The sequence below is a fragment of the Carassius carassius genome, chromosome 39, assembly GCF_963082965.1.
Source record: "Carassius carassius chromosome 39, fCarCar2.1, whole genome shotgun sequence".
Lineage (NCBI taxonomy): Eukaryota > Metazoa > Chordata > Actinopteri > Cypriniformes > Cyprinidae > Carassius > Carassius carassius.
In genome coordinates this window covers 7,399,902-7,420,944 of record NC_081793.1, presented here as the reverse complement: position 1 = coordinate 7,420,944, position 21,043 = coordinate 7,399,902, and the positions used below count along the sequence as shown (strand labels likewise).

The following is a 21,043-nucleotide window of genomic DNA, read 5'->3' as shown; positions in this document are numbered from 1 at the left end:
ACAAATGGTGAATTAATAGAAAACAAATTAAGAACCACGGGACTGTATTTTAAACCTTTTTTTTTTTTTTTAAATGTATAGGGTCCTTTTTTTGAACAATAATAGGGCCGTATAAAATGTTATTCTTGTTTTTTTCTGGTAATCAGATAAAGGCATAAAACATTATTTTAATTTATCCTAATCAAATGAAAATTAAACCCTTTTATTTTTTGGCAAACAAAGTGCAGCAAAACAGAGGTTTACTGTTAAAATTAAAAAAAGAAAACAACTGTGATTATTCCTTTAAAAATAAAGATTAATTAATATGTATTAGCAGTAGTAGCATTAAGACTTAAGACTGCTAAAATAGTAATACCGTAATTCCTCAAATAAAAGCCGGGGCCTTTATTTACCTGAACTGCAGAAGGTAACAGGCTTTTATTAGAGGCAGGCTGTGGCAGGGGGGGGGCGTGGATTAGCGAAGTCTGCAGCGGGAGAGAGAATCAGGAGACGAACGGTAAGTGAGTGGTTTGGGCGGAAACGATCAGGTTTCAGGAATAGGCGTGGAGAGAGTATAAAACGGCAGGAGAGACAGAAGCAGTCGAGAGAGAGATGGGACTGCTGACCATCGGAAGGAGTTAACCAGAAGTGTTTGCCGATAAGAGTCTGCGAGTGTCAGAATAAAAGTCACCATTGGTGTTTGTAAAAATTACTTTGTTTTATTAAAAACATTGTCAGCAGTCCATCCGACCCCTTGTCCTCTTCCTTTCTTCCTACGAAGTCACTACACAGGCCTTTATTTCTAATTCTATCTGTTTGATAAGTAATTGTTTTAAATAACCCGTTTTAAATTAAAAGCGATGGCATTCCAGTGGACAGAGACCATAACATTAGCACAGAATCAGTTCAGAATAAATCACCAAAAAAATCAGTTCGGTTCAGACGCGCTTTGTGTCAGTCTGCTTCACGCTGAATCACGCATGCGCAGTATCATCAGCTCCTCGGTTCTCGAATCTGAAACGTCCGACAGAAATGCTTCTCGGTTCAGTGTACTGGTGAAAATGCAAGTATCGGATCGATGCATCCCTAGTATATGCTTCCTTTGATGATGTACTTAATGCTTAACATGAACTGCAAAGTCAAACTTAATAAATATAAGTAATAAATATAAATAGAAGTAATTTCAGTAAATTAAAGTTGCTTGCTCAAATGTTTCAGGCAAGTAAAAGACCACAAAAAACCTATCTAGGGCAGGTCTATATGATGTGGTAAGCACACAGTTGCTTCCCTTAAAACACCTGAAAGACTCAAGACAGCATTTACTGACTTTAGCTGGAAAAATTACTCTGTTATTGTCTTCTTGCATTTTTGACAAACTATTTTCCTGTTTGTTACTGTAAAGCTGCTTTAACACAATCAGTATTATGTAAAGCGCTATAAAAATAAAGGTTACTTGACATCATATAACAACAACTGATTAATGCGGGGATGCTGGAACAAACCAGGTATGTTTAAACATTAAAACAACTACACTGTACATTTTGAAGGGGGGGGGGGCTATTTGAAAACATACCTTTAGTAGAGGTGTTAAACATTTTTCCAGGGTCCTCTGGCACTTTGTGAGCACTTCTCTCAGCACTGAGAGCAAAGGAGGCCCTGCTGGGTGCCACGGCCTCTACGCTGGCGGGCTGGTTCACCCTGCTGTTGGGCTCCAGTGTTAGGCTGGCCTGGGATACCCCTGTGGATGTCACCTTGGGTTTAGGCTGGGTTACACTACGAGATGTGACAGGCCTGGATTCGTCGTCACTGTCAAATCCAAATGGATCCTCGGAGCCATCACCGTCCGAGACCTTGGACCTCTTGGTCTGATCTGTCACCTCGGTCTTCAAACCAGGCCTCTTTGCTCCAACCTTGGCTTTGTAAGTCGTCTCACCCCATTTGGTGCTGAGCGTGGCTCTTTTATTGGACAACACCTCATCAAACTTGGAGGTCCCATCGCCTCCTCTTCGGCTGTATGTTTTTCCAAATCTAGATGTCATTGTGGAATCGGTCTCATATTCCCTGTGAAAGATCATAAACTGTTACAATAATAATTCACTGGCTGTTTTGTAATCAAATGTTGGCTATTAACAATTTGCCTCAAGTTTCATCTGTTCATAATGAATAAATTCACCAGTATTATGCATTCTACATGGGTGAAAGGCCATGGGGCTAGTCATTATAAACCAGATGCATCCCTAAACTCATTCAAACCTGACAACTACTTGCATTTCTGTGCTGATAAAGAGCGGGAAACAGGTTTGCACACACACACATACATACACACGTGCTGACAGTTTACCATTCATGATTTTTTTATTTCTTCATTATAACAGGTTTGGAGAAATTTTGGATCACTTGTCCACAATAGCTCCTCTGCAGTGAACGGGTGTCATCAGAATGAGTGTTCAAACTGCTGATAAACATCAGAATCCATGTGACTCCACATGATCAATTATTGTCTTGAGAGATTCAAAATAGTGCGTTTTTAATACATCATTTTTAAGGCTTTTTTAATTAAGGCTTTTAAACTTTAAACAATCGCTTCAGGCCAAAATACTGTTCTGCCATAATAAAATTTTCTAGAGTGAAAAAGTCCCCTGTTGTGCTCTCACATCAAAATCCAACATCATTTGTTTAAAACTGTTCTGAACTATTTTCGCTTATAAATAGGCCTTAATCTTTGCATATTTCTTCCCAGACAGAGCTAAAACATCCTTTGAAGAAAGTAATATAGATAAAGTGCTTTTTAGAAGACTATTTAAGCCATTGGTTCTCAAAGTGCGGCCCGCGGGCCGCCAACATTTCTGGCGGCCCGCGATAGCATCTGATAACATTTGTAAAACTGTTAAAACTGTACATTGCTTTGAAAAAAATAATCTCCGTTTAGTGGTGTTTAGCGGCATCTATAGGCATAAGCGGTAATTACAGGTGTGGTCCGACCGATCGCACTTGACCTCACTCCCAGAAGGCCTCAACGGAATGGTTCGATGGAGATGATGGAGCGATAGCCAGGCCCTTCGAGAAAAAAACGTCATTTTAGCGAGGAGAAAAGGCAGTTTCAAGATAAATGGACAAACGATTACTTTGTCGAACCTCATGGGTCGGATAAAGTCGTTTGCCTGATCTGCAAGAAGGTAATTGCAATGCGCAAGGACTTCAATATAAAACGCCATTATGATACCAATCATAAAACCTACGATAATTTTTTTTTTTTGGCAGATCCTCACTTGAGCACAGTCTCAGGGTTAAATTATAAATAACGATGACAGATAAACAAGAACATACAACAAAAATGATTTATGGCATGAGAGATGCCGCTCAAGTGTTTTCTCGTGTGAATCGCGTGTGTTTGTCGGGATGCTGATTATTGATTCTAAAGGGGGTTTAGTTTGGGGGAACGCTGTAATTCAGCTGTATCCTGATAAACAGCGGGTGGTGGGGGGGGGGGGGTTGTTGATTAGGAACTGTGGTTGAGACAGATCTGGGAAAATGAAATTTAGAATTGATTGCTGAATTTTAAACTGGACTGAAATGATTCCAGTGATCCTTGCAAAGGAATCCCAGGCTTGTATTTATGAATTCATGTCTTCACACATGAGTTGAGAAACTAAGGGTGCCTATGCTGATAAGAAGCAAGGCACACTGAGACTGTTTGTTCTTAATAAGTTTGTACTTGAAATGGACTGCACACAGGACTGTTATATCCCAAATTTGTCTGTTGAGGGTAGAAAATGCCAGGGATTTTGTTTGAATTGCAATTTTTCAAGATTTTCACAAGTTTTGCCAGGTTTAGCCTCAGTTATAAATTAAAATGTGTTTATTGCAATAAATTTAAACCGTAGAGATGCAACCCGGTCATTAAAATTATTTCAAATGGGATTTTCTCTTCAGTTTTTTTTTCTTTTTCTCCCCCGCCCCTTTGGCGGCCCTCAGTTCAATGTTGGGTTCCTAAATTGGCCCTCACCTATCAAAACTTTGAGAACCCCTGATTTAAGCCATAAGCAGTGGTTTTAAGTAAACAAATGTCTTATTAATTAATTTGTTCCTCACAAACAGACTGATTTTCACTTAAAAAAACACTAATTGATCGACTGGAGTAGTGTTGATTATTAATTGTGATTGTTTTGCTTTTTATTGTTTTATCAGCTGTTTGGAATCTCATTCCGATGGAACCCATTTACTGCAGAGGATCCACTGAAGAGCAAATGATTTGACGAATGAATGACTGCTAAATATCTCCAAATCTGTTCTAATAAAGAAACAACCTCATCTACATCTTGGATGGGCTGTGTGTGTGTGTTTAAATGTTCTGCAAATTTTAATTTTACACAGTGCAATTTTCAAGATCCTGACTAATTTAACAACACTACCACAGATTTTAGACAAAGGCTGCATACCTCTATTCCTTAAAGCAAATGCTATGCCACATTAATATGGCAATCATTCATAGCCATGTTATAACCACCATGATTATTTGAGTACTTAATTGGTTTGCAACCTAGCAAGTGCCAGCAGTTCAAACCCCCATATTATTAAACAAAATGTATGCTACAATTCCATTTAACACTGTTTGCACACAAAGCCATCACAAAAAAACGAAATAAATAGGTTTTAAAATCACTTTTGCCCTACATAAAAAACAAAACAACTAATCGAAAACTAACGATATAAAAAATAATACTTATTATAATATATCTTTATAAGATTATATTATATTATAATATATATATATATATATATATATATATATATATATAAATATATATGAATTCATATATCAACAACAAATAATAAAAGTTCCAAGATCCTGACTACTAAAACGGCACAAAAGAACTACCAAGGATTTTATCGCATTCGTTGAAGTACCAAGAAAATGCCACTGAATACTAAGATAGCAATCATTCAATACCATGGTATTACCATCATAATAATTTTTGCCATTTACTGGCTTGCAACCTAGCTAATGCCAACTGAACAACCCCAAAAACACTTAACAAATATTCTGCTATAATTTTAAACGAATTTACTGCAAACACAGCTACTTTCCCTCAAAAAACAGCAATAAACTAAAAATGCTACATGCTAGTATGAACATTAGCCAATGCTAATAAGTGTACGGGTTCACTTGTTTGCCTTTCTATTTGCAACTTTCTTCCCTTCGCTAAGCAAATAAGACGTTAAAACAACTTATTTACTTGGATTAAAATAAAAAAGGTGTCTAAAATCCAGCTCAGATGATAAAAACAAGATACCCATGCTAACGGCTAATGGACTAGCCAGAGAATTAGCATTAAAAAGCTAGCAGGCTAATCAGGCAATGCTATCAAACGTACTCTTACATTCGGCATTAAAATTAATTCACTGTATGGTTAAAATGCATATTTTGAAATCTTCAAAAGTACTGAACCCACAGCAGGACCAAAAGAAGTTAAACACTCGCCTGGTTAGTGAAGAGAGTGAATCCGGGCCTCTGAGCTCCACCAACACTATAAACAAACACTTAATACTGACAAGCACTGCTTCTCCAGATCCAACAACACAGTTTTACGTGTATCTGAGATATGAGTTTCGATATAAAGGAATATAAAGATTTACAGACTTTTTATTTAAGTTTTAATCATATAATTATCCCTCGATTGTTTCTGCTCTGTATCACCAACGGCCTCCATTCGCGTTCCTCCTCCCTCGCGTTTTCGCGTCACGACAATAGCGTCGAGGCACAGGCGTAAAAATGTTGACCAATCAAGGGCCGCGCAGTGCTTACGTCAGACGATTTTCGAAGCGTGTAATTGGTTGGTCTTGAACTTGAACGCGATGGGCGTCACGTATTTCTCACTGAACTATGGGAATTGTAGGAACTTGTTGATTATAAGTTATGGAAATTAATGAAATAATGTTTAAAAGAAAACGATATACGGCCTACACGTGAAATTATGTTCGATTTTAATCTTTGGTAAGTACAAATGTCTAGTAATTAGTAATATAACTTACATTTACATTTATTCATTTAGAAGACGCTTTTATCCAAAGCGACTTGCAGATGAGAACAACTTAATGAAATAAATAGCAGTTTAGCATTGTCAACATTTTAGGCCAGAAGTGAATATTTTCGTTTGTTTGTGTAACATTTTCTTCGCTTTGTTTTGGTCAGGAAAATATTAATATGTGTCATCTGGCACTAGTGGATCAAGTCAAGTGACTCGTGTTTCCTAGCAACTGGAGGACCTGTCAACAAGCAGACATGGGCCATAAACTCTATCGCTAAGTTTCTTTTACTCTTCATCCACCTGTACAGTAACGTAACTGTCTGGTTTGTTTTAGGATTCATTTTATTCAGAATGTAGTGAGAAACAACACTATACTTATTAAACATCTTTAGCGTTTAAATTTGTTTATGTGGACTGTCAGTCACCGCCAGTGAAAGTATTTGGATTTAAAAGGAATGCACATCCAGGGGAGTCACTTATCCAGCAGAAATATGCCATTCAGACCTCGCACAAGGTGTGTTAATGTGATAATGCATACTGTAGTGTAGTAAATATAAGCGGACTACGCCACCTCCTTATTTAAGGCAGGAGCCCTCTAGGGGTCACAATACGGATTATGGACAACAAATGTAGTTTGTAACAAAGGGTAACAATTTTGTTCCAATAGAACCATCAAATGTTAAAAACTGTTAATAACATTCACAGAAGTTGGAATTGGCTCTCCTCAAGACTGCAAGAGGGTCGGGCCGGCTCTTGTGGACTTCCTACCACCTGTAAGAGACAGAAGACAGAAGAAACCCCACAGCATACACTGCAAATTAGTAGTAACCTTTAAGTCACTATTTCAGTGCCAACTTCCAGTACACACCACACAGCAGTGTCACACCACCCAAATCACCCACACCGAAGGAGGTCTAGTGTAGATGCAGGCCCGGCCCTGTACAAAGCCTCTGACCACTGGAACACACAAAAGAGGAGAGCAGTACCAAAGAAAACAAAACAAATGACAAATAACATTTAAGATCAAAATCAATATCAAATAACAATAACAAACCACAATACAAATCTAAAATATACAAGAAACAGTGGCTGGTCTGCCCCTTTAACAATAGAGACATGCATGTTAATACACATCAATGCAGCCCACGATTTAAAACAACAAAACAAAACCTACTTCAGCGAAAGTACAACTGCAACAGTTACCCAATCTCAGCTCTCAATCCCCAAACATGATTGATAAAAGGTACTATGAAACAAGAGAACAGATTACCACAACAAATACATTTATATATTAATTGCATCAAACTCATAAATGATCGGTCTTAAAGTGTATATACTGCGTTTACCGTTATTCAGCATTCCAACACGGCCATCAGCCCATTGAAGGTACCGCAGCAATAAATGTTTGTCTGCCTCATTTCCCAGACAGAGAATAAACCTCTTAAATAATCAGCCTAAAAGAAGAAAATAACAAAGATGGAATTTCACCATCAAGGAGCAGTTGGAAACTTCATGCAAACAACCCAAACTAACAAATAAAACATACCTATGAAAGGGTACGGAGGCTGCACGTTGAGCACAACAGACACACGCCAGAACTGCAGAAAAACCACCACCTATTGCTGCAAGAACCCTTTATGCGATCTTAATGATAGAACTAACCATCTACACCTGAAACTGGTTGCTGGCCAGTCTCCTCCCACAATACGAAGTGTCATGTACAGAAACATCACGATTTTTTAAATGCTGTTAATGAAGTCTCCAAGACTTACCAAGAGTGCATTCATGTGCTTAGAGCTATTACCGTTAAAACGCTCATATTGTGAAATAGCATTGCAAATTAATGCTTTCTATTGTAGGGGTTGACCAAATCTGATATCTCGATAATTTCTGGAATCTTATCGATAACGATAATTACATTTAATATACATATACATCTAGCAGACGCATTTATCCAAAGCGACTTACAAATGAGGACAACAGAGGCAATCAAAACCAACAAAAGGGCAATAATATGTAAGTACTGTGACAAGTCCCAGTCTATCTCAGTAGGCCTACATGTAGCAATAACAAGTAGATAGAATAGAAAAATAATTGGGAACGCTAGTGTTAGAGGTTATTTTTTAATGAAAATAAAAAGTCCAAAGAATAGAAAAAGAATTGAAAATGCTAGTGTTCGACAGTCATTCTTTATAGTAAATAAAAAGAAAACAAGAAGATGGAATAGGAAAACAAAAGAGTGTGCAAGTGTTTGAGGGTCCTGTTTTTTGTAGTGTTTTTGTTCTTCTTCTTCTTAGAATTAGAATAGAGAGTGTTAGAGTTAAACGATCAAATGAAGATGGAAGAAGTGTGTTTTTAGCTGTTGAAGATGAAGATGGCTAAGGACTGCTCGGATTGAGTTGGGCAGGTCATTCCACCAGGAGGGAACAGTTAATGTAAGGCCCCATTTACACTGCATGGTTCAAGTGACCCAATTCCGATTTTTTTCCTCTCATGTGGCACAGATCGGATATGACCGGTGAACGTGTAAGCAGGAAAAAACTGCATGGATTCCGATGTTTTTTGAATTATTTAAAGGTCCCGTTCTTTGTGACCCCATGTTTTAAACTTTAGTTAGTGTGTAAATTTGTTGTTAGATTATAAATAATATCTGTAAAATTCTAAAGCTCAAAGTTCAATGCCAAGCGAGATATTTTATTTAACAGAATTCACCTACAAAAAAAAACGACCCGTTTGGACTACATCCCTCTAGTTCCTGCAGTAATGACGTCACTAAAACAGGTTTTTGACTAACCTCCGCCCACATGAACACACAAACAGGGGGGCATGGCCTTGTTGCACTCCGATGGAGAAGGAGGAAGAGCTGCGTTTGTGTTTGTCGCCATGTCGTCAAAATGCTGTTATTTTCATCTCGGAGTCATCTTTGTTCGGCCTTCCCAGGGACTCTGTACTTGGAGATTAATGGTTACAATTTATGTTTAACTCGGTTCCCGAAAATTATACTCCACATGTAAAACTATGTGCAGCACATTTTGCTGAGGACAGCTTGCTGAGGAAAGCTTTCTCAATCTCAATCAGTTTAATGCCGGATTCGCACAAAGATTATTCCTGAAAGATGGAGCAGTTCCCTCTTTGTCTGGAGAAGGCGTTGTTTATGGACCACAACCGGTGTATTTTATTATTTAAATTGGTGCGTTTAACAGTTTCTGTAACTTATTACACAAAGGGCAACGCTGTTTAGCTTTGTTAACGAGATGTTAGGGCTGTGCAAAAAAATCGAATGCGATTTTCATGCGCATCTATACAGTAAAAACGCTCCTGTGATTAGAAGTACATCTCCAGCACATGCTCCTGCCCACTTGCTTCTCAAAACTAGCCCAATCACGTTTCCAGGAGGGCAGCGTGCCCTCAGCTGCTGTCGAATCACAACACAGGAACCGCTGGCCCAATCAGAACTCGTTACGTTTTTATGACAGTGAAAACGTCTCCGGTTACTATCGTAACCTCAGTTCCCTGAGAGGCGGGAACGAGACATTACGTCAGCTAAGACGTATATGGGAACTCTTCCCTTCTCCACTTTCACTGAAATCTTATTGGCTAATGCCAGCTGGGGACAGCTGGCCAATTGACGCGAAGCATGCAAATACTGACAGGTCAGCGGGCAGTATAAAATGCATGGGCGCGAAAATTACGTCAGAATCACGACTGAACGCTAGCACAGCTGATCAAACAGCGACCACGGCGGCTAACGTAATGTCTCGTTCCAGCCTCTCAGGGAACCGAGGTTACGATAGTAACCAGAGACGTTCCCTCTCGAGGCGGTAACTCAACATTACGTCAGCTTAGACGTATATGGGAACTGTATAAAATCCCGCCGTGAGAGCAGTGAAGATAAGCCCTGAACGGAAGTCAATCACCCCCACACATAAGCAAGACAGTTCTAGCCAATGGCCGTGTCGCTAAGAGTGCTTGCATCTGATAGGCGGATCTAGGCCAATGAGACATATGCTCCGACCCTAACAAAAAATGTATAACTTCAAGCAATAAATCGAAGTCTACACTAACCAGGGCAGACACAACGCAATAAGCACTCAAGCATGAGAGTTAAACAGAGTCGACGGCGTTTGCGGTGACTACTGCATAAACCATTTAAACCATAACACAGATTTAGCAGCCATGGTAACTACTGTATAGCTGGTTATAACAGAATGAATACTCACCGAAAGTACATGTGACGCTACAGAGGGTACATCCAGCTTGTAAAACCTGGCAATTGTGTTCTGGGAAGACCAGCCAGCAGCAAAACATAAATACTGGACAGACATACCTCTAGACCAGGCCCATCAGGAAGCATTTATATTGTCCTCGCAGAATGAACTCTGATGTTGAGGGGATAATCCTTCCCCTGGCATTCGATAGCATCCACGATCCAGTGAGAAAGTCTCTGTTTTGAAACAGCACGTCCCTTATTACATCCACCAAGCACACGAACAGCTGGTCCGACTGACGAAAGGCGGCCGAGCGATTCATATACATCCGTAAAACCCTAACAGGGTCCCGGCGCTCTGAGTATCAGCGTCACGCGAGGCTGACGGCTCAACAGATAAGACGGGTAGGGAAACAAAACGGTGTATTGAGTGACTTCGGAACGAAACCTGGTCTCGGCCGGAGAGTGACGTTACAGTCGCCAGGTCCGAAACCGATGCAATATCGTTCACCAAACGCAAAGCAGACTTCGGGGAAGCTCCTTAACCGCCATCGAAGCTAAGGGCTCGAACGGTAGTAAGAGATAGAGCCCTCAAAACTAGAGCTAAATCCCACTGCGGCACGGAGGGCGGCCATGAAGTACACAATCTCCTTGCTCCCCTGAGAAAACTGATTACCAGAGCGTGCTTACTGATCGTTTGCCCGTCAACCGGGGAACGAAAAGCGGCAATAGCGGTCACATACACCTTCAGCGTGGATGGTTTCAAACTCCCGCTATCCATACTGTGCTGTAGAAAGCACAAAACATCCGATACGGAACAGGTCCCCGGGTCAACATAAATGTCCTCGCACCATTTTGTGAAAACTCCCCATTTCTGCACGTAGCAGCGAATGTTTGATGGTGCTCGCGTCTCTGTAAGTGAGTTTAGCACTCGTGAGTGCAGAGCGTCCCGCTTATTATGGTCCACGCAGCGGCCAAACATGAAGGTTCCACAGCTCGGGGCTGGGGTGCCATATTGTGCCGCTCGCCTGACACAGCAGGTCCTGCCTGAGGGGGATTCGCCATGGGGGAGCCATCACTAACTCTCTTAGGTCCGCGAACTAGGGCTGATTCGGCCCAGTTCGGGGCCACGAGTATAACTGACACTCTCTCCTCCCTGATTTTGCACAACACAGGCAGAATCTTCACCGGAGGGAACGTGTAAGCCTGGCTTCCGGCCAACGCGCACGGCAGGGGGGAGTGAGATAGCGAGAAGAACGTCTTACAGTGTGTGTTCTCGCTCATGGCAAACAAATCCACTTCCTCCCTCCCAAATCATTAGATCTGATCCTGGGTGAAGCCTCCATCTCCTTGAGGAATCCCGTTCCTCGAAAGCATGCTCACTCCACGGTTCAAAGTACCGGGGATGTGCGACGCTTTTATGGAGATTAAGTCTCGGTCCGCCCACAACAGGAGACTCGCTGCATGTTTGAATAGAGCTCTGGAGCGCAAGCCGCCCTGGCGATTTATGTACGAGACCACAGACGTGTTGTCGGTTTGAATCAGTACAAGTTGCCGCTCCAATTTCGACCAAAAGGTGTATTCCAAATGGTGTATGTGCCACCTTCTCTGTGACTCCGACCACAGGCCTGAGGCAGGTACGCCCAGACGCACTGCTCCCCAGCCTGAAGTAGACGCGTTCGTAGAGAAAAGAGCTCCTGGGCTGAACATATCCGGGCTGTTCCACGGTCTCAGAGTGCTGACGCAACTGTGAATGACCGTATGTGCTTGTGGACCGAAGACCACGCTCTCGGCGGAACTCGAGTTACAGCCAAAACAGTAGCGGCCGCAATGTAGCAGACCCAGATGGCGCACTGAAGAAGCCGCCGCCATCAGTCCCAGAAGCCTCTGAAATTCCCTCAGTGTAAACGACCTGGCCGGTCTGAAACAGCACAGAGTCGATGAAATGCTCTAGAGAGAGATGGGCTCGCATCGCCATCGAGTACAAACATATTCCCAGATATGTTACAGTCTGACTCGTAAAAACACGCTCTTCTGCATATTCACACGCAGTCCCAGCATATCCAAACGGCGAAGCATTGTTTTCACGTGACTGATAGCACATCTCTTGAGTGGGCTAAAATCAGCCAATTGTCCAGATAATTCAACATGCTCATTCCGCTTGATCTGAGGGGAAATTTCGCTCTATCGCTCCCTCTCGAGCAGACTGAGAATTTCCTGTCGCAGAACAGGACGGTTCTGGGGCAAAGTCAGTGACGGGACCACGCCATTGAAGCGGGGAGGTCTGCGTTTGAATTAGAGAGAATATCCATCGTGAATATTCCCAGTATCCACGGTGAAACGCCTGGGATAGCCTTCCTACCGTCCATGAAATGACACCGCGGACGCGTTACCTCTACAGCCACTGATGGCTTATTTTGACCAGGGCCCCGTCCACGCGAGGCTGGAAGCACTGGCGGGAGGGTGGGTCGCGTTGCGTAATGGTGTGATACTCTTGCGCCATCAAGAGGCCATTATAATCATGGGTTTGTGGCTCTGCGCTGTTAGAGACAGGGCGAGTGACACAATGTTGGGTGCAAGAATTTGGATACATGCTTCTATAGTAAAATTTTTACTCACACAAACATCATATAAACACATATAGCAATCGTCACCCATAGTGACATGGGGGACATTATGCATGTGTTTTTGTGGTGTTAGCACTCTCGCTCCCTCGCGAGGCCATTATAATCATAGGTTGTGGCTCTGCACTGTTCTGAGACAGGGTGAGTCACACAGTGATGAGTGTAAGAGGAAGTAAAGCTCTTTTGTTGATTGTATGCATGCTTTTATTGTGGAACTCACACAAACAGGATTTAAACAGACATAGCAATCGTCGCCCGAAGGAACATGGGGGACATAATGCATCTGAACATGGAGGATGACACCGTGTTTTTGTGGTGTTGGCACTCTCGCTCCCTCGCGAGGCCATTATAATCATGGGTTGTGGCTCAGCGCTGCTATGAGACAGGGCGAGTGACACAGTGTTGAATGTAAGAGAAAGAAAAAGCTCTTTTGTTGATTGTGTACATGCTTCATTGTGGAACTCACACAAACAGCATTTAAACACACATAGCAATCTTTGCCCGAAGGAAATGGGGGACATGATGCATTTGAACATGGCACTTGGGGGCCTCCTGCACACTCACTCTTTTCACTCTTTTTATCGGTCAGTCAGAGAGACGGCTCGATGGCGCGCTGGCTCTCTCGCGGCGCGGGGTCCTCAACCGACCCTGACGTTTCCTCCCAGGTTCTTACCACTGCTGGTTTCGGCCGAAACGAGCATCCGGTTCAGAGCGGGGTGTCACCAATTTTAGCTGGTCTTAGAGCCTGACGAGGTGCATAAGAGCGGAACCTCGCAGATGAAGACTGGAGTGAGCGACGGGGTATCACGTGGCTCATCGCCTTGGCGCGCTTTCTGCGTCTCTGAGAAAAGCTCCATGACGTCACCAAAGAGGCTAGAGGGAGCAACTGGAACGTTTAGGAGCGTCCTATGGTCCTCGTCTTCGAGGACAGCTGGGTAAGCCATAGGTGCCTGTAAGGACGACCATGAGCCCCGTGAAATGGCTGAGCAGAGCGCCTAGTAACCATCAGCGCGAGATCAGTTGCCGCGCGCAGATCCTTGATGACGTCAGCGCTACTGTGCCGCCGTCTGCCTGAAACACCTTGAGTATTGCCCTGGCATGAAGGGCAGAAGCTGCCTTCCCCTTTAGAAGTATAGGCTTTGTCCGTCTAAGGGCCGTGAACCGCACGGCTTGGAAGGCAGGCTGTGGTCCGAACCAAATGCAGAGGGAAACGGGCACAGGTGCACAGTCTCCTCGACGATGGGAGGGTTTCCGCCCCGTCCACGTGCGTGAACATGGCCTGCGTAGCAGAGTGGGTGCGCGCCGATTGGGGTGCAGCCCACGACTTCACCACGAGCTCTTGCATGCCTCAATGCTGTCTGGTAGCAGCTCGACTGGAAGAGCCACGAGTCCAGTTACCTTTCACAGGCTCGTCAGGTGCGTTGCAAGCGAGACCCAGCTCCGTGACGGCATTGCCGAAGACCCTGACGAGCTCCTCCTGGAGGTCTGCAGGGCCCTCTTGGTCGGGGCGATCCCTCTTTACTGAGAGGTCCAAACCTTTTCCGACGTCGAAAGCGACATGGAGTCGTTTTCCTCGCCAGCTCCAAAGAGGACGAAGTTCGCGGGGCGGAAGCTATCGTCCACCACGCCGACATCAAACTCGTCTTCGGGCGGGGGAGGGCCCACCAGCGGCTCGCTGGCGGCAGTGGGCCTCATTCCAGCTGTTTTCCAACCACTCTGGCTCTAAGGGCGCGCACTGGCAGCTCGGCACAGTGGGCGCACGTGTGGTCCGTGTGAGAATCCCTTTTTTTTTTAGGCAGGTCACACAGAACTGGTGAAGGTCCGAATCTAGCATTAGCAGCCATCGGATGCGGAGAGGAAAAACAGGGTGAGTAGTCCTCTATTGCAACTTCCACGATGACTTAGATAAGACTTCTAGCGTGAAGAAAGAGATTCTGACGTAATTTTCGCACCCATGCATTTTATACTGCCCGCTGACCTGTCAGTATTTGCATGCTTCGCGTCAATTGGCCAGCTGTCCCCAGCTGGCGTTAGCCAATAAGATTTCAGTGAAAGTGGAGAAGGATAGAGTTCCCATATACGTCTTAGCTGAGGTAATGTTGAGTTACCGCCTCGAGAGGGAACAGCGGTATACAGATAGGTGAATTGTGTGAAAGTTTAGTTTAAGTTGAAGGTGATGGCCTTTCATCCAGCAATAAATGTCTGTCAGACATGCTAAGATGCAAGCAGCTCAAGATACATTGAAGGACCTATCTGAGAGGTAAGACTCAAACCACTGGAGTGCGTTTCCTGAGATGGCCTTTGCCAATAGGGCTGACAGGAGGATCTGGTGGTTAACCATGTCAAAAGCAGTGGACAATAAGATAAGTATTGAAGATTTGGAAGCCGCTCTTGCCAGTCTTAGAGCTTTAACAACCGACAGCAAGGAAGTTTCGGATGTCCACTTCTGAAGCAAGAGTAAGTTTCTTAAGTAGTGTGGTTATCCAAGTCCATTTACAAGTGCATCTCAAAAAATTTGAATATCATGGAAAAGTACTTTATTTTTTGTAATTTAATTCAAAAAAGCAAACTTTCTTATAATCTAGCTTCATTGCATACAAACTGAAATATTTCAAGAGTTGTTTTAGTTCTGATGGTTATGACAGTATTCAGTATCTCAAAAATGTGAATATTTTCTGAAGATAAATAAAAAAAAAACATTTACAAAACAAAAATGTTCAAGATCTCCAAGCAGGTTTAATTATGCACTCAGTACTTGGTTGGGGCTTCTTTTGCACAAATTACTGCTTTAATGCAGCGTAGCATGGAGGCGATTAGCCTGTGGCACAGCTGAGTCGTTACTGAAGCCCAGGTTGCTTTGATAGCGGCATTCAGCTCCTCTGTATTGTTTGTCAAATGTTACTTATCTTCCTCTTCACAATACCCCATTGATTTTCTGTCAGGTTAAGGTCAGGTGAGTTGGCTGGCCAATCAAGCACAGTAATATCATGGTTAGCAAACCACTTGGAAGTGGTTTTGGCAGTGTGGGCAGGTTCTGAAGTCCTGCTGCAAAAGGAAATCAGCATATCCATAAAGCTTGTCAGGGGGTGGAAGCATAAAAGTGCTCCATAATCTCCTGCATTGACTTTGGACTTGATAAAACACAATGGACCAACACCAGCAGACGTCAAGGCACCCCAAATCATCACTGCCTTCAGAAACTTCACACTGGACTTCAAGCAGCTTGGATTCTGTGCTTTTCCTCCAGACTCCAGACCTTGATTTCCAAATGAAATTCTAAATTTACTTTCATCCGAAAAGAGGACTGTGGACCACTGAGCAACAGTCCAGTTCTTTTTCTCCTTACCCCAGGTGAAATGCTTCTGATGTTTTTTCTGGTTCAGGAGCGGCTTGGTTCTAGGAATGTGACAGCTGTATCCCTTTTCCTGAAGATGTCTGAGTGTGGTGACTCTTGATGCACTGACTCAGGCTTCAGTCCACTCCTTGTGAAGCTCTCCCAAGTTCTTGAATCTGCTTTTCCTGACAATCTTCCCAAGGCTGTTGTCATCCTTGTTGATTGTGAACCTTTTTCTACCACACTTTTTCCCTCCAGTCAACATTCTAGGAATATATTTTGATACAGCACTCTGTGAACAGCCAGCCCTTACAGCAATGACCTTTTGTGTTGATGATTGTCTTCTGGACAACTGTCAAGTCAGTAGTCTTTCCCACAATTGTGGTTACATGTTCTAAACTAGCCCAAAAGGTACCCAGTATTTTTACTCAAAATTAATCAAAATGATCAAGCTCAAAATTTAATATTCAATTTTTTGAGATACTGAATTTGTAGAGAGGGTCATTTAGAATTTGTTAAAGCATCGAAAATACATTTTGGTCCTAAAATAGCAAAAATTACAACTTTATTGAGCATTGTCTTCTCTTTCGGGTCTGTTGTGAGTGCGACTGCTGTGACAGTTGAATAAATAAACAGTTAAATAAACAAAGAAATAAATCCTATCAATGTTTCACACAACTCACATAGCTGACTGAATTCAGGTAAGTAATATGGGTAAGTAATAACAGTATCTGATTAATTGTATTTTTGTATCCTCATACTGGCAGTTGTTAACTTTAACATTAAAACAAACCCATTAATAGGTACATTAGAGTTAGAATTCTCCTTAGAGTTACAAATGACCTGCTCTTATCATCTGATCGTGTTTGTATCTCTCTATTAGTTTTATTAAATCTTAGTGCTGCGTTTGACACAATTGACCACAACATTCTTTTGCATAGACTTGAACACTTTGTTGGCATTAATGGAAGTGCATTAGCATGGTTTAAATCGTACTTATATGACCGCCATCAGTTCGTAGCAGTGAATGAAGATGTATCATATCGATCACAAGTGCAGTATGGAGTACTGTACCTCAAGGCTCAGTACTAGGGCAGTACTCTTCACGCTTTATATGTTACCATTGGGAGATATCATCAGGAAACATGGTGTTAGCTTTCACTGTTATGCTGATGATACTCAGCTCTATATTTCTTCGCGGCCCGGTGAAACACACCAATTTGAAAAACTAATGGAATGCATAGTCGATATAAAAAACTGGATGACAAGTAATTTCTTACTGCTAAATTCAGAAAAAACAGAGGTGTTAATTATAGGACCTAAAAACTCTGCATGTAATAACCTAGAACACTCTCTAAGACTTGATGGCTGCTCTGTCAATTCTTCGTCATCACTTAGGAGCCTAGGTGTGCTAATTGATCGCAATCTTTCCTTAGAAAGCCACGTTTCTAGCATTTGTAAAACTGCATTTTTCCATCTCAAAAATATATCTAAATTACGTCCTATGCTCTCAATGTCAAATGCAGGAATGTTAATCCATGCATTTATGACCTCAAGGTTCGATTATTGTAATGCTTTATTGGGTGGTTGTTCTGCACGCTTAATAAACAAACTACATCTAGTCCAAAATGCAGCAGCAAGAGTTCTTACTAGAACCAGGAAGTGTGACCATATTAGCCCGGTCCTGTCAACTGTTACAAATGAGGTATAGTGCTAAACGTAAGAAGGAGCTTGAGGAGGATCTTGACCAAAATGAGGAGTTTACTGAAGAAAACGAAGAAGATTAAGTTACATATACAGATACAGCATTAACATAGACATTGACATTCACATTCAGATGCACATACAGCTTTGACAATCACGGACGAGGAGGAACTGAACAGAACGGGTATTTAAGCACACAGAAGGTAATGAGGGAACTGGAGACAGGTGGGCAATAATCAATTAACCAAAACAAGGAGGAAGGTGACCAAATAAGGGAACAGAAAGTTCATAAATGTAACATCAACACTGCACTAGCTCCCTATTAAACAATGTATAGATTTAAAAATATTGCTTATTACTTATAAAGCCCTGAATGGTTTAGCACCTCAGTATTTGAATGAGCTCCTTTTAAATTATAATCCTCTACATCCGCTACATTCTCTGATAATACTTAGAATATTAAAAAATCCACTGCGGGCGGCAGATCCTTTTTCTATTTGGCGCCTAAACTGTGGAATAACCTACCTAACATTGTTCGGGAGGCAGACACACTCTTGCAGTTTAAATCTAGATTAAAGACTCATCTCTTTAACCTAGTTTACACATAACACACTAATATGCTTTTAATATCCAAATCTGTTAAAGGATTTTTAGGCTGCATTAATTAGGTAAACTGGAACCGGGAACACTTCCCATACCACCCGATGTACTTGCTACATCATTAGAAGAATGGCATCTACGCTAATATTAGTCTGTTTCTCTCTTATTCCGAGGTCACCATAGCCACCAGATCCAGTCTGTATCCAGATCAGAGGGTCACTGCAGTCACCCGGATCCAGTACGTATCCAGACCAGATGGTGGATCAGCACCTAGAAAGGACCTCTACATCCCTGAAAGACAGCGGAGACCAGGACAACTAAAGCCCAAGATACAGATCCCCTGTAAAGACCTTGTCTCAGATGACCATCAGGACAAGACCACAGGGAACAGATGATTCTTCTGCACAATCTGACTTTGCTGCAGCCTGGAATTGAACTACTGGTTTCGTCTGGTCAGAGGAGAACTGACCCCCCAACTGAGCCTGGCTTCTCAAAAGGTTTTTTTCTCCATTCTGTCACCGATGGAGTTTCGGTTCCTTGCCGCTATCGCCTCTGGCTTGCTTAGTTGGGGTCACTTCATCTACAGCGATGTCGTTGACTTGATTGCAAATAAATGCACAGACACTATTTAAACTGAACAGAGATGACATCACTGAATTCAATGATGAACTGCCTTTAACTGTCATTTTGCATTATTGACACACTGTTTTGCTAATGAGTGTTGTTCAGTTGCTTTGACACAATGTATTTTGTTTAAAGCGCTATATAAATAAAGGTGACTTGACTTGACATTAAAATGCTTATTTTATGTACAGTTACACATAAACGTGACCACTTCAAACTCAATGCAAAGTGTTAAACACAAGTGAACCCTATAACAGGACAGCTGTTCTGAAATTACTAATTAAATCTAATTGAAATACATTAACTGGACAGTAAAAAATATGAATTAGTAATTTTTCTTGACATTTGGCCATTTACTAACCTTTTTGTAATGAAGAAAGAGAGAGACATGGGTTTGCCTTTAGTCAAGCGGTCCTCTTTGTTGACTGAAGACGCGCCGTAGTCACCATGGCAAATCTTTCCTCAAATGTCACTTAGTATTTAGGAAATACAACTTTGTTCTCTTTGACATACACCATGACAATATGCTATATAAATACATAGACAAAATATGTTATATAAGTACACAGACACATGTAAATAATAAATAAAATGTAATTTCAATTTTCAGTTTCAATTCAATTCAATATTCCTGTGACCTGAACGCCATGTGGGGGTCGCACTCTCCTAGAAAAAGAAGATAATACCTCCCAAATTTTCTTAAAGCACCATAGTCTCAATAGACACATACAAGGTATGTAAATGGTGTGAATGACTGGCATGGCATAAAAGGTATGTCACCTGGAGGTATGTAGTATGAAGGTAAGTACAGTATGTTGGTGTAAGATATTATGATGTATAGGCCCCTTTTTGTCTAGCTTGGTGGCCCATAAAAACCTACAGTGTTAACTGATGTATGTGTCTGCAATGTTGGCTGACCTAGTGTCTCATATGTGAACGTCTGTCTTGGTCTCCAATCTCTGGTAGCTTGCCTAATTTCAGCTTGAGTATTCAGGTCTGGGCTTGCAATTACTACATCTGACATCTCTTCAGGTATAGCACATACACTATCTGCACCAATTTCATCATCCATGGGAAGTGGGATCTTATTGAGTATGGGTTCTTCTCTTTGTATTTGACTGAATAGGTCTCTTGCAGGCACTCACTGGATCATCTCTCCTTGGCTCTGTCAAATTGGCTGGGACAGTCAACCAGTATCCTCCCAATTCACAATCCTCATCTGAGTCTGCTGTGTCAATGTCTCTGCTAAAGTTACTTCTCTCTTTGTCTCTGTGGTCTTTGATTGTCTGTATATGTGTATTTCTTTCTTTTGCAGGTTACTTTGTAAGCGGTGATTTCAGTGGCGCCTCCACAGGTAAGTCGTTCACCAGTAAAAGTAGGTTTCAATGTAACATTCTGGGCTTTCTGTTACCACCTTTCTCTGGACAAACTATATATGCAGGGTTGTTTGAAATCTTTTCCTTCACCACATAAGTTGCTTTTTCCCAGTAGGATCTCAGCTTTCCAGGGCCTCCCTGTCCTCCAAGGTTCCTGACAAGTACCCTGTCTCCTGGCTTCAGTATGACTCCTCTTGTTTTTCGATCCTACTGTTCTTTGCCCCTAACACTAGACTGTTTGCTGTGCTCCTCTGCAATTCAACATGCTTCAGCCATTCTGGTTGCCCACTGGTCTGCGTACCCTTAATGTGTGACCTTGTCTGTCTTTTCCACAAGACCAAAGATTGGGTCTACTGGGAGGAGAGGATTTCATTTATATAACAAATAGAAAGGGGAATAATAGTGGACTCATGCCTAGTGCAGTTGTAGGCATGCACAACTTGTGGTAGGTGTTCTTTCCACCTTTTCTTCTCTTTGTCTGCCAGCGTCTTCAACATCTTTAAGAGAGTTCGGTTGAACCTTCCACTGGATTACTTTGAGGATGATAAGGTGATGTTCGTGAATGG

General features: G+C 42.2%; 1 protein-coding gene and 1 pseudogene across 1 annotated transcript in view; one reads left to right on the top strand and one right to left on the bottom strand.

Annotated features, from left to right (window-relative positions):
• The window catches only part of LOC132121321 (wings apart-like protein homolog), an 89,421-nt gene extending 83,680 nt beyond the window's left edge, over positions 1-5,741 (bottom strand). The window contains exons 1-2 of the mRNA XM_059530613.1: positions 5,462-5,741; positions 1,553-2,040 (exon numbers count right to left, since the gene is read on the bottom strand). Coding sequence (XP_059386596.1) covers positions 1,553-2,018 — 466 coding nt within the window. The 5' untranslated portion in view covers positions 2,019-2,040; positions 5,462-5,741. The remainder of the gene's footprint in view (positions 1-1,552; positions 2,041-5,461) is intronic.
• A 506-nt stretch (positions 5,742-6,247) lies between these two features.
• Positions 6,248-21,043, top strand: part of LOC132121008 (BTB/POZ domain-containing protein 16-like) — a 39,294-nt pseudogene continuing 24,498 nt past the window's right edge.